Source organism: Hypomesus nipponensis, chromosome 18 (assembly GCF_054491055.1).
Source record: "Hypomesus nipponensis isolate SF chromosome 18, ASM5449105v1, whole genome shotgun sequence".
Classification (NCBI taxonomy): domain Eukaryota; kingdom Metazoa; phylum Chordata; class Actinopteri; order Osmeriformes; family Osmeridae; genus Hypomesus; species Hypomesus nipponensis.
In genome coordinates this window covers 14,355,331-14,369,463 of record NC_140378.1, presented here as the reverse complement: position 1 = coordinate 14,369,463, position 14,133 = coordinate 14,355,331, and the positions used below count along the sequence as shown (strand labels likewise).

The 14,133-nt window shown below is 42.8% G+C and overlaps 3 protein-coding genes across 6 annotated transcripts in view; 2 read left to right on the top strand and 1 right to left on the bottom strand.

Annotated features, from left to right (window-relative positions):
• The window catches only part of prkcz (protein kinase C, zeta), a 51,625-nt gene extending 47,809 nt beyond the window's left edge, over positions 1-3,816 (top strand). For 2 of the 4 annotated variants that reach the window (XM_084679971.1, XM_084679970.1), the window contains one exon: positions 2,910-3,743. In XM_084679971.1, the coding sequence (XP_084536097.1) occupies positions 2,910-2,997 (88 nt within the window). In that variant the 3' untranslated portion in view covers positions 2,998-3,743. Of the gene's footprint in view, positions 1-2,909 lie in introns of all 4 variants that reach the window. The other 2 variants (XR_014732046.1, XM_084679969.1) reach the window with 2 other exon arrangements.
• On the bottom strand, positions 3,717-10,277 carry LOC146252305 (uncharacterized). The gene is made up of 4 exons (XM_084679972.1): positions 10,060-10,277; positions 9,735-9,879; positions 7,143-7,870; positions 3,717-5,616 (listed from the first exon to the last, which is right to left on the bottom strand). The coding sequence occupies exons 1-4, from the start codon at positions 10,173-10,175 to the stop codon at positions 5,544-5,546; spliced, it is 1,062 nt and encodes a 353-aa protein (XP_084536098.1). The 5' UTR covers positions 10,176-10,277; the 3' UTR covers positions 3,717-5,543.
• A 2,468-nt stretch (positions 10,278-12,745) lies between these two features.
• skia (SKI proto-oncogene a) overlaps positions 12,746-14,133 on the top strand; it is a 56,815-nt gene continuing 55,427 nt past the window's right edge. Inside the window, exon 1 of the mRNA XM_084680193.1 lies at positions 12,746-14,086. Coding sequence (XP_084536319.1) covers positions 13,181-14,086 — 906 coding nt within the window. The 5' untranslated portion in view covers positions 12,746-13,180. The remainder of the gene's footprint in view (positions 14,087-14,133) is intronic.

The following is a 14,133-nucleotide window of genomic DNA, read 5'->3' as shown; positions in this document are numbered from 1 at the left end:
ACAGCATCATTTAGAAAGGGTTAGTGAAGCAGAGACAACCAAAGGGAAATTTAAAGCTGTCTGTGGACTAATTAATTGAAATATACAACTTGTCATGAGGGTGCACATTTAGATCGTAGCATACCATAGTGGATGGTAAGACTGGCCCAGTAGAGGGCACTTTCATCTGGTCTGTTCCTGTCTGGTCTAGTCCTCTCTGATCTGGTCTGTTCCTGCCTGGTCTGGTCCTCTCTGATCTGGTCTGGTCCTCTCTGATCTGGTCTGTACCTGTCTGTTCTGGTCCAGGTCTGGTCCAGATCTGGTCTGTTCCTGTTGCCCATAAGGATTTGACTAAATCTTTGTTTTGGATTAAATCTATGATAATTGGCTGAAAAGATTTGTCATGACTACATAGAAGGGTTCCACTGATTCTCTGTAGCCAGGCTATGACAAACCATCACAAAATGGATTCCATGCGCCTTTGCAGATGGTGCCAGCATATATTACTATCATTATGTTTGTCAAAAAAAAAAAAAACAATCATGGATACATGTATCTGATGCTGAGGCTCTTGTTTTGAACTAATCTTGACAAATATGAGATCTCAATATGAGGTCTCAATCTGAGATCCCAGCAACTTTACAGCCCCCTCACCTACTGAAGTCCCAACCATGCCATACACCTCAATCAGATGACGTGTTATAGGACAGATCCCCGCATTATTGCTACCATCAGTTCTACAGTGTGCAACTACTGTAAGCCGGTCTCGCAGAGTAGACGACATCTTCAAAACCAAGCTGTGTTGGGTAGGGACTCATTAAAGGGGTGGCGAGGGTGCACACTCTCGTGTGAGCTCATTTGCGTCGGGCGGGATTTGACGTTGGCCCCCGTGACAGTCTGCGGCTTACCGTGGAGGGTGAGGCAAGGGAGGGGGAGGGGGCAAGCATGGCAGCTCTTTGCCAGTTCAATGGGGGAGAGATCTCAAGCCGGCTTCAAACGGCACACAGCAGCCACTGGTACTTCAAAAGGAAGAGAGGCACTGCTGTTTCTTTCTCCTTCTCTCTCTTTTTCTTTTTTTTCCGTTGCTCAGGAGAGAGGGGGTGGCGTTGCCTACTCCTACAGAGAGAAGGGGGGGGTGGTAATGTAAAAAGCACTCCCTCCTCTCCCTCCGCCGCTTGTGTGATGGGCTTGGCAGACGAAAAGAGAAAGTGAGAGACAGAGAGAGAGAGCTGAAGGGGGGATGAGAGCAACTCCATGTTAGAGATTTAGTTAGTGGCATCAGAATCTTGGCTTCCTCAGGGCCCTGAAAGAGGGAGACTGAGAATTGAATTCATTTCAGGAGTACCCTGACTTTGTTAGTATGTCTTCACCAGTCCTAGAAAATGGAAGGCAATGTCTGAATTGAGGTTAGAAGACATAGTTTCTCCTGGCATGAAAGCCACAGCAATCACAGGACATAGTAAGAAAGGCGTGAAAATGTTATGCATTTCTCCACTGGACTTCAGGTTATTTTGGTGTGACAAGGTTAATTCCATTCATGACTCATGTTTCCGTGGCTGAGTAATTAATGTCAAATACGCATTTAGCAGTCTGTCCTTAAACCTCTTCACCCATTGAGGAACACCTCCCAGCCTGTTGCTCTGCTATCTCCATCCATATTTTTTTTCTCTTTTCATTTCATGCTCCCTGAATGTCTCCATTCCTTCCCTGGTTCCTACTTTTTTTTTTCTCACACGCTTACACACCCACAACCGCTTCTCTCTCTTTCTCTCTCTCTCTCTCTGCTCTTTTCTTTGCATCTGGTTATGCTTTCAAGCCATCTTCTGGAAAAAAGGGCAACATTTGTGCTAGTGAACACACTGTTTGTTTTGGTCTGCTCCCAAACCTTCTCTCTCCTCCCTCTTCTCCCTTCTTCTGTCTGTCTGTCTCTCTCTCTCTCAGGTTCCCTTTCTGCGGTCTGTTTTTCTTTTCTCTTCTCACAGCCTCACTCTGGCACTCTGCTCTTTGGCTCCGCTTTGACAGTGTTACTATAGATGTCTATATAAATATATTTATATTTATATATGTATATATATATATTTGTTGACATCTGTATTTGTGTTATCAGGGTGAATTTTGAGAGTAAAGGTGATGAGGCATTAGGGTGCAATCAGAGAGAGGGTATGTTGGGTGTATTGAGTGTAGGAGATTATCAGGTGGGTAGCCAGCAGATGTTCTGAAGCTTTATGCCATGCACTGGGCAACTGGGATGGATACCTTTTCAGTCCCATCGGTCCTTAAGTAAAAACTCCAGCAGTCCACCAGTTTTGACCTGAATAACTTGAAAACACATCACAGTGGCTTTACTCCCCCCCCTTCCCTCCACACACAGTCACTTTCCTAGGAAGTACGGTTAGCCCTCTTCACCATGGCAGATGAGGAAAAAGCCTGTTGCTGTTGGAGAGGCAGCAGCAACGGGAGTACATTTATTTTTACTCCGCCACTCAAGACCCGGTCACACGGCCCCGCTTCGTTTAGCCATGATTACCGCTTTGTTAATGGAAAAGGCATGCTGAGAACAGGGCAGGGGGATTCAGAGTTCTTCTACTGATCACTCTGTCATGTTCTCTCTTTTCCTCTCATTTTAAGCACAAAAGGCTGTTGTTTTTGTCTTGTTGTTTTTTGTCGGGATTTAGCTGAATGTATTACAACAAATACTTGTTCTAGAATCTAGAACATTTAGACTAGAATATTATTGTCTGTGTTCTAGGACAGATGGTATCCAGTAAGGGATGTTCTCTGTTTTTGTTGTTGATGCGGCGTAAGTTTCTGAGTAGTACTGGACACAAGTGACAACCAACCAAGCGTCTATGAAATCCCAAAATGGCGCAGAGGCACACAATCAGGGAAAACATAGCAATGCTAATTGTCATTCTTATTCTTTCTCCTAGGGACGTCATCAAAAGAATAGACCAGTCGGAGTTTGAGGGATTTGAGTACATCAACCCCTTGCTGCTATCCATGGAAGAGTCTGTATGAAGGAGAGACACGCCCCCTCCTTGACCCACCTACTGTACGTCTGTCCAACCCACTGTCTCAGCCCAAATCAACTAGCTAGAGACTGGCCTAGCAGAGGACTGTGTGATGGAGGGAGGACGAAAAGGGAGGACAAACTTCCAGATCTGTGAACACAATAGTGGAAGACTCTTTTCTTTGTTCGTGGGTCCCATAATGCATTGCATCATTTTCATTGCAATGTTCCATGTTTGGGAGGCATCAACAGTACAACACTGGAACACAGAACAGTCCACAAACTGTTGTTGACTGTCTTCCTGTTTCTGTCTTTTTTCCGGAATCCCCCTTACCCGGAATCTGTTATCCATGTGTCTCAGCACGGCTGGCTGTGTAATTTGAACAGAAAGCTACTCTTCATTTTGTGCCTGCCATCGTAAAAGGATTTTAACCCTTCGCATCCCTGGATGAATATGACAGTTCTTCTTTAGAACTTGAAGTATATGTGCACTTTTTTTGTTAATTACTTCTTTTTTTTATCTTGTAGGAGGCCCTGTCTCGAACAAAACCAGAATGTACAATGACGAAGGAAAAAATGCTAAGTTATTATGTATTATAATGTAGGTAGAGAGTCTAATTTGACGATGCCTTTTTATCGATGCAGAGTGGCATTTTCATTCATGACCATGGAATTCGATTTTTTTTCTATTCACAGCATTTTCATGAACTACAGGACAATATCTGTCTGGGAGTCAAAACTTTTTATTTAAGAAGTGCCTCAAAGATCTGCTATTCATCATGTTCCTGATTGCACTTACCTCTTGTTCAAATACCCTTGACCTGCCTAGTTAAAGAGTAAGTCCATAGACAACCATGGGAAGTCATACAGACCACAATAGTCCAAAGGTTAAAAATTGAATGAATGAATTCACTTTAGGAGCACAGTAGCCAGACACATTTCTGATTCAAACATGGTTGAATTGTATCTTCTCAATCCAAATACAGTATCTGTAGAGCTACAATATACTGTATTTAATGGGTTTTAAGTTATTGGTTGACATACACTGCTGCACAAATTACCAACCATGTTTGATATCTGTTGCAAGCTGGTGAATTTAGACTTTGAATGCACAGTAATACACTGATTACAAATGCTAGTAAATGGAAATAAGGCTCTCAGAACTGACATCCTGGTGGTCAGCCTAGAAGGTTCTAACATCCACCAAGAGCCATGCCAAATGCCGAATGAACATGTCTAACACTGACACACACATAAACGCACAGTGCGTAAATGAAAAATGTGCCAGTCAAGTTTTGAAGTGCACAAAGTAAAGGTCATTGCCCAATGTAGAATCTTGGGAATGGTAGTATCATGAGAAACACATCTAATTAAATCATCCATGAAGCACAATGTACAGACATAAATGAATTATTCAACATAGTACATTGATAAACCTTGTCCTCTCAATAAGAACAATTTGCTTCTGATTAAGTCCATCATAAAAAATTAGCTTTTTAATTATACATTTTTGATTTGTTCTTAGAAAAAAATCCCACTTGAATGTGAATTATTTGATGAAATCTGATCCGTATTAAATTGATAACAGGGTAATAGGATTAATGAGTTAGTCCCCGTCAAAGGGTCTCAATTAGCTGCAAGGCCAATATGCATGAGGAAGAAGCAATGATGAATGGGGAAGATAGAAAGACTGAAGAGATAACGCTAATGTTGTAGTCTCTGATTAGTTGCCTCCACAAGAGAAATACACACACTAAACATGGTTCACAGGGACAGATCTCATTGAGCTCCCTTTTTTTCAAAGCCATTTCACTTTACTTGTTTCATACATGTCACATTGTCTATTTTATTCATACGGCTTGTTTTATTTGATCTCCCTAGAAAAACATACACTTATTTCCTTGTGGGACCAACAGAAGAACTGGGAGTTGTTGAAATGATATCTAACAATACAGCAATGGTTACAAAAAAATCTGTACAAAAAAGCTAAAAAAAAAAAAAGCAAATCTGTAAGAAAAAAAGAATGGGGAAACTCTATTCAGTCCATAATTTTTGTGTTCTAATATATTTGCTGGTTGGATGTGCTTAATTCTGCTTTAACGCATCTCTGTAAATATCTGTAATTATTAAAAATGAAACAGGTTTTCTGTGAGCTGAGACCATTTTTGCAAACCACAGCAGATTTATTAATTTTTTTGGCATTATCAGCTTGAAATCCTGGTGCTTATATCTCACATTGAATAACTAATGAGTAATTATCAACAAATACCGTCTACATCTCTGCTATAAATTAGTATGAGTTAACTTGCGGCAAAACATTGTCAGTGTTGTTTGATTTAGTATTTGCCATTAATTCCAATCACGCTGACCTGTATATTGGTCATTCCATTCAACTCAGTGGTCACATTCACTTTTACAATTAAGAGATTGGACACATGACTCCAACAGTAACATGTCTAAACTCCTATCGTCCTTTAAATGGATTTGTGGAGCCAGTCTTCAATTGAATAAATGTAACCGTGGGAGGTCCACTGAAGCACTGAGATCACATGGATCACCATGCCATGTCGACATTCATCTCAGACAAACACTGGGCAAGATGGCCGTCACAGTCCATTTGAGTGAACCTATAGAGCAGAACATGAACAACAATAACAATTACACATCAATGCTAACTCATGAAAGATATTGTCAACTTAAAAAGAACTGTATATTTTGGTTGAATTAAGAATTTGAAAATGCTACCAACGGCAAGTTGCTATTTATATATCAACAAAGTATATGTAAAAATCATGCCCAATGATTTTAGCAACCTGCACAAAATTGGCTCAAAGATGTACAGCAAAGGCAAACAATATATTGGTGGCCTTTAACTCTACTCTTGAAAGCAAAATCTAAAACTAACTTTTTGAATGAATGGCAGTTTGGTAAAGTTTTTCTCCAGCAGACACCTTGGCTCCTCCGCCTGCTGTGCCCCAAGTCCTGCTGTGCCCCTCTCACATTTTGGGTCTCGTGTATTTTTTACCCTTTTTACTTACTCTCCTTTAGAGCCCCGCTGCGATTGACTTACTCCTCCTTTCCACCCCCCACCCCCCATACTTTCTGCTTGAGGGTAATGTGCGGGAGACTGTTGAAGATAGAAATTAAAGTAGAACCCCATTGCCTAGAATAGTACATTCACACGTCAATACCCATACACACGTACCCCAGATGGATGGGCAGTCTTTTACAGCTAAGCCTCTTAATGTCTATTCAGTTCTACACAGGTAGAAATGGGGGATATAGTCTTGAGACAGTAGAAAGAGAGAGAGAGAGCGAAGATGGAGAGACCACTATCTATGACTGTCCTTGAGTTCGTTTAATTTCACATTCTATATCTGCACATCTCCAGACAGAGCTAGCCATTGTTCCTGGACAGGGCTAAGAGCACTCCGAGTACAGCAGGGTTGTGTGGTCAGAGCCAAAGTACACACAGTTGGCTGAAGGGAGCAGGGTACGACGTAGGGCCAGACCCAGACCAGGCCCAGGCCAACACAAAGACCAGCTTGTTCAGAGAGAGAGGTTCTGGTCAAGAACCCTGCTTTTTTCAGCCCATCCCTCACTTGGATTCTCTACTTTACCAAAACATCACGTTGACTTTTTGACCCATTTCATCCAATGATTTACTGTCTTCTTTCTCTCTTCTCCTCATTACTGTACAGCATCCAATCTTATATCTGCCAATTTGTATGGATTACAGAAGTGAAATGCTATTACCAACACACTTGTATAAACATAAAGCAGAAGTAGGTCTAAAATGTATTCAAATACTACACTGGATGTAGGGATTGATGCAAATATTGCATCAATCCCAAATGCAAGAATTCCACCCCATCATAACCCCGAGCTGAGAACATCATTAAGGGTGTTGAGAAGGGGAATGAGGGAAATGTCTAAAAAAAGGTAGAATTACAGAGAAGACCATTCTTGAATATTCATTAAAGAGGAATCATCTCCCAAACCAAATCACTTTTTTTTTTTGATGGAAGTTACAAAAAATAACCACAGAGAGACTGAGGAACTGACAGACACAACAAAGACTGAGATAGAGAGAGGAAGAGAGAGAGAGCAGATGAACATGTTGAATACAGAGTGGGTGAGGTGCAGCCCTTACCCAGCAGGGAACACCACCAGACACATGGGACAACTCCGTGTGCCTCCTCCTCCTCCTGCTGCTTCTTCACTTCCCGTACCCTTGCCTGGATCAACTCCACAGCTCCCAGACACCACCCCCTCCTTCTCCCCTTTCCTCCTCATCTCCTCCACCCTCGTAGTGGCAGTGCAGCTGTCAGAGGCTTCCCCCCGGTGTGCAGGTAGCTGCCTTTTGATCAGACTCCCCTGTTCCTTCTCTTCCTCCACCTTTTTTTCATCACTCCTGGATCCTGGTAATGAACCTCTCATGCATTGCTGTGTGGAGGGATGATGACTTTCAGGGAGTGATGCGGAGCGTGCATAGACTGTGTTGTGCTGCAATGTGAGGGGTCCTGTTTTTGCCGTGGTGTCTTTTTTGTCTCCTCTCACTTTAAGGGTGGTCTTGGGTCCCCTTTCTTTGCTACTAGTGTCCCTGGAGGAGTGGCCTTGCCCGGTGCTACTTGTGCCCTCTCCTGGCAAATACTGCTGACATGGTGTATGTTTCAGAAGACCAAGGGTGGACAATGTCTTCCTCGACTCTGCTGGAGCATCTAGAGTCCTCTCTAGAGACGGGCTGAGATGGAGGGAGTCAGGGGGGGGAGAAAGGAAAACCACGGGAGGACATGGGGGAGGAGACGACTCGGGAAACGGAATCACTTCTTCACTGAGGTTGCACCATCTCCATTCACTAGGCTTGGGCTTACTGGATGTCTAGGACAAAGGGAGAGATGGGATGATAATATGTGATAGACGATGGAAGGTGATAATGAGAGCAAACCGAGTCAGTGCAAGATAGAGGAGGAAGCGTTAGAGAGAAAACAACAGGCGGAAAGAGCAAGGCATTTTTGGAAGATGACAGTAAATGTAGTGCATCCAAAAAGGGAGTGTTAAAAAAACAAACCAAAATATAGTAGCGATGCGGGTTCCTCCGCAAAATATTGTAAAAATTTACATTGTGGAAGGTCAAGAGTTGGACAACGAGAGCAAAATTACTTAATGTTTGGCAAACTACAACAGGCTGAAAGGAGATTCAAACTCAACAGCATGTGGTTGCAAGTCAGCCTCTCTATCCTCTCTAAACATCAACTGTTTCATTTATTTAAATAGAAAAGACAGAGTAATAGGTTTAGTCAGCTTTGGGACAAAGTTTAAGCAGCTGTAATTCAGTCATCTTTTGACATATCAAGGTGAAACTGCGTATGGTACTTCTGAACGATGTCATCCTGTTCAACTAAACAGAAATTCTGAATGATGAGGCCCAAAAGCTGTGGCTGGATGTGAACCTATGACCTTGCCCTTTGCAGTATATCATCTCAGACTATTGAGCTATTCTCAGTGTTGGGAATTATCATGGTCAGTTACTGTATTAAAAAAGTCCGTTGTTTCTCCTGTGGCATACCATCAGTCAATATTATATTTGATTTATTGACACAAAAATATTGAGTCAATGTGTACATTTACATAAATACACTGTTTCAGCCATTTTGTATTGCATTTCTTTTTCCATTTCACCATATGGAAACACGTATTCTACACATACTTAACACATTTCGTCGATTGGATCTATGGTTCATGAGGAGAATTTGAAGTTTTGAAGGTTGTACCAAATTTGGACCATACAGCTATATCTATAATGGCGGAACTTATGGGTCTTTGAGGCTTTTTTGTTGCCCATGAGAAATAAGGCATGTATATCTTTCAGGCATTTTGGAGTAATGGGGCGCAGGGGAAATAACGTAGACTTTGGGCGTGGCTTACAGCGCCACCTATGGGCGTACGTGGGCCATTAGCGGTCTGGGAGTAGTGAGTGACCTTTTGTATCATTGGGCCAATTCAAAAAAAATCGGGACAAGGACTTTTTGAGCTATTGAGCCATTTCATATAATATAATAATAATAATAATAGGACTACTAACAAAAACAATAGGTTCCCTACTACCGGAGGAACCCTAAAAAGACTATGACTATCCCAAAGGCATAAATAATTTCGTTCAGTCTGGGCCATATGTCTGTCACATTAGCCTACTGCTAGCAAGCTAGCTCAGGGGGAGCATCAGGCTCATGAAAGGTCTTACTCCCGAGTTGCCCCCAGAGTAAATGATTTACTGAATGTAAGGTTGAATCAGCTACCTGTCGTAGTGATTGGTTCACATGCTGCGTATGACCCAGAACTGCCAGTGGAGTGCCCAGAGCTTGTAACAGCCAGGCTATGCCAGTCTGGACCACATCAGACATTTTGCTTAGGTCAGCAGCACAGAATGGGCTAACAAGCTGGTTTATTTATACCTCTGTGAATGCTATAAAAGACATATAGGCTATCATGATATAATTTAATAATACAAAGTGTCATTGCCAGTTCATGAACATAAAAAGAGATCATTATCTTTTTCACTGCAAAACCTGTCTGACCAACCTTTTCACATGCTATCTCTTCAGTAAACTAATTATAGCGTTACAATGATTTACATGTCTGTAAAACAATGGCTATCTGAAATTCCAACATTTACAAAGATCGAGCTGTTATATTTTCCTAATCTTTGATGGCAGATAGACGAAGGTAGGAAAACAAGACATACTATTAAGATCGCTGGAAGTTCTGGAACTGGACCCCATGACTCCGATTCAAAACACTGTAGAGCAGATTTTAGAGAAAAGGTCCACAAACGTTCTACCTCAGACAGGTCATCCCTGACCCACCATTCATGTGCGTGAACAGCAGACCTGCAAAAGGTTATCAAGTTTAGGTTATCAAGTTACCATTGTATCTGCAATGCAATATTGTGGTCATCAAATTAGAAAATAGAATTGTATGAAGGTATACGCAGCCAATTAGTTTCTGGTTTAATGCTGGATATGCTTGAGTTTTTGTGTAACATTATAAACTTTTAATCGTTACGTTACCTATTTGTTACTTCGCAGCTCTCGGACGATTTATTGTAGGTTACCAGTTCTGTTAGGCAAGGATCGTTAAACAGCTTTTTTCTTTTAAACCTAGATTTGTTATATTCTTCTGCCATATTAATATTAAAATGAAAACAACTTTTCGACACTTGCCCAAGTCTACGATATTATTTCCCTTCTGTAGTTCGCGCATGGAGTTCGCGCCAGCGTGGATTAAAATTACTTCCGTATTTTCTGCTGACGTCAACGCGTGGACGCAAACAAGCTACTTTATTTCTGTTATCGTTCATAACAGCCTACTTTGTAACCTGGGCTGGAATATGGAAACTTCTGAAACATATTCCTTTCCTAAACGTGTAGCTGATTCGTGCAGAGCTGTACACAAAGGTTACTGAAACATGAAATGAGACATGTATTTAGCCTACTTAACTTCAGATTGATGGCACAGTGGTTCCAACATGTCTGAGTGCATTCAGCACTTGTTCTATCTTTATACCTTATATAGGCCTAATACCTAATATTTGATGGTTTAGTAACCAATAAGGTCAGTGTCGCAATAACTTTCAACAATTAGCCTACTCAACTGATTGTGACACATAGATGGAAAGTTGGTGGTGGGAATCTTGGTGGGAATCTTTTGGACAGACATCGAGGACCTAGAGGCAACAATTGTGCAATGGAAAAGACAAGGAAAACTGGAAAGAACGGAAGGAAACGAGGAGAGAAAGTAGGCAAACAGAATCACAACACTATGAGAAAATCTGGCACTTTAAAACAGGTGAGGCCAACTCTGAAACAGTGCCCTGGAAGATGAGTATTCCAGAGGGCTAGATTGCTGACACTGGGTAAGTCCTTTTATACCACAGAGGAGGAAAGCACAAAAGCAGACCTGTGGGTGCCTGGTGCTACGCTGGGAAAAAGCGGCATGGCGCCTTAGTCCTGGAAAGAAAGGTTATGTCATTTAAGAGTTTTGGTCCAATGTTGTGAACTGTCTCCATGGTTACAGGAAGGAGGTTGGAGGGGTATAAAAATAGCATAACCATGTAGTTTCCCAAAAGCCAACTCACTCCCAAACGTCACCTAAGAGAGAAAGCGGTGTTGAAACCCTAAGAGAAAGACGCCCAGACAGACAAGACAGACAGACCGACACAGGTGGGTATGTAGTAGGTAGGCTAGGTAGAGAAAAGAGAAGAGGACCGTTCCATCTTGACAGTAGGCCATATTAATCATTAAAGAGAGGAAGAGACGCTTTCTTGGCGCACAGCACTCTGCTGTCTGTCATGCTTGGTCTTGATAGGATGTCGGTCTGCAGTAAGTATGCATGTGCCGCGTCTTACTTGTATCCATTACCCGCTCACTACCAATACTCCCTTCTTATGCAGTTATGCCAGTGTAACAGGACACAACTCTTGCTTTTTGGCCAGCAGATCCCAGCGCTGGTATAGGGCCCTGTGCCAAAGAGATGAAGCCCCAGGTCGCTTTCATTCCTTTCAAAGAATCTCGCAACCCACCAGTTATAAGACATAACATAGCCTATATGCACCAAGTATCAAGTATAGCCTATAAATATAAAAACACATACAATATTATCTACACTATAGCCTACGTGTTATCTTATAAAATCCCTTCTGATTCTTCATATCCCGTCCCAAGGGTTCTCTGTTTGCCTTATGGTTGCAGTTGCATTCCCCTTTGACTAGAGGGAGCCACAGGAACGATGAACATTTGATACCTCCCTGAAACGTTTCGTTTGATCCCAGATAAAACCATACTGTACTATATTTGATTGGAATACCCCCCCCCCCCCCCCGTCCTCCACACTCAAAGTTTGTCTGTCTTGTAAAAATGTAACTATGACACTGCCTTTGTGAAATGCTTACGATATAATATAAGCGATATTCAGGCACTTGCTCGTGTAACGGTTAGGACTGAATTAATTAAAAGACTGATTCATCGTTTGTTTATTAACTGCCTACCTAAAACACAAAGTGGAAATATAGTATGAAAGGGATAGGCACAATGTAGGCAAGTGCGTGGTGTGGTGTGGACCTAACCTAACCGCCTTATAATTGGACTAATAACAATCCTTAATATTATTATCAATGAATTTCCACAAATAATTGGTAGAATATATAAGCCTAACAATTAATTGTAATTAAAGGCTAATTATTTACGGGTCCGGTAGCCTATTATTTTGTTATAATTTTTTCAGTTGTTACACGCCCAAACGGTGTTAGGCCTAATGTAACTTGGGAAGGCCGATTCTACTTCATGCAATTATACCGGATCAAGAAAATAACTTGTGGTCCGTCATTCAATGTGTATTTTAAAAGTCTTTACTCTTTCGGTTACAGTCATGAAACAAATTGTTCATATCAGCTTGGTGCGTTTTTCGCTTTTGCAAAGGCTGCACATGGCGGCAGTAGTGGGGGAGTGACGGCTTGTTCTTGGAAGAGCCAGCCTGCGGAGTCAGTCACATTCTTGGCTGGGATTCAATGACTGAGCCAGACACACACAAACACTGAGAGAGCGGGGTTGCGATAGAGGGAGAGAGAGAGAGAGAGAGAGAGAGAGAGAGAGAGAGAGAGAGAGAGAGAGAGAGAGAGAGAGGGGGCGAGTGAGTGAGCGAGAGAGAGAGAGCGCAGCCCAGCTCACAGACTAGTCATCTCCACACAGGCAAAGCGAACTGCGGGGGCAGACAGAGTACATGCGTCGGGCACTACTGCAGTAGCCTTTTCGACAGCGAAAGGAGACCTAAAAGGATTTCGTTGTATTGTATTCTATATTCCTAACCTTCAGAGATCAGACTGTGTTCATTTCGAATACTTTTCTTGAAAGGGCAACTTTCATTTTTGTGGAGTTAGCGGGACGTTTTTAGATATGGACAGTCGGGAGTCTACTGCAGGAGAAAACTCGCCGGTGTCACCAGTCGCTTAGTCAAATGTGTAAGAAAGTCACTGTCTAGGACTTGTTTCTGTGGATATTTGATGAAGCGCTTTCTGGCATTTGCTAATTCTGGGAGACCTTGGAATTACAAGGAACTGGGACCTATCTTGGCATCAAATTGTTTTAGTTACCCACTGCTGAAAGGAATTGCAGCTTTCAAAGTAGTACGAGAAACATGGAGACTGTAACTCGGCAGAGCTTCCAACCTCACCCAGGACTGCAACAAACTCTGAAGCAGTTTCATCTTAGTTCTATGAGCTCCCTCGGCGGACCAGCGGCATTTTCTGCTAGATGGCAACATGATCTTCTGTTTAAGAAAGATGGGAAAGAACCTGAGCCCGTCTTGCATTTGCCAATGCAGCCGCCGCCAGTGATGCCAGGGCCCCTGTTCATCCCCTCTGATCGCTCCACCGAGAGGTGCGAGACTGTCCTGGAGAGCGAGATCATCTCCTGTTTTGTGGTCGGCGGCGAGAAACGGCTGTGTCTGCCGCAGATCCTCAACACCGTCCTACGGGATTTCTCCCTCCAGCAGATCAACTCGGTGTGCGACGACCTCCATATCTATTGCTCCAGGTGCACAGCGAATCAGCTGGAAATCCTAAAAGTCATGGGGATCCTGCCCTTCTCCGCGCCTTCATGCGGTCTCATCACCAAAACGGATTCCGAGCGCTTGTGCAATGCCCTGATTCACGGGGGAACGTACCCGCCGCACTGCAAGAAAGAGTTTTCAGGTTCTTTGGAGCTTGAGCTTACAGAGAAAAGCTTCAAAGTGTACCACGAGTGTTTCGGAAAGTGCAAGGGTCTTTTCGTCCCCGAGCTGTATACCAGTCCGAACGCAGCATGCATCCAATGCATAGACTGCAGACTCATGTACCCGACCCACAAGTTTGTGGTTCACAGCCACAAATCCTTGGAAAACAGGACTTGCCACTGGGGCTTCGACTCAGCCAACTGGAGGGCATACATTCTCCTGGGCCAGGATTACACTGGGAAAGAGGAGAAGGTGCGCTTGGAGCAGCTTTTGGACGAGATAAAAGAGAAATTTGACTTCGCTAACAAATACAAGAGGAAAGCATCCAGGGTGAGTAGTATAGGCTACACGTTATCCTTCATTAGTTTGCATAGACT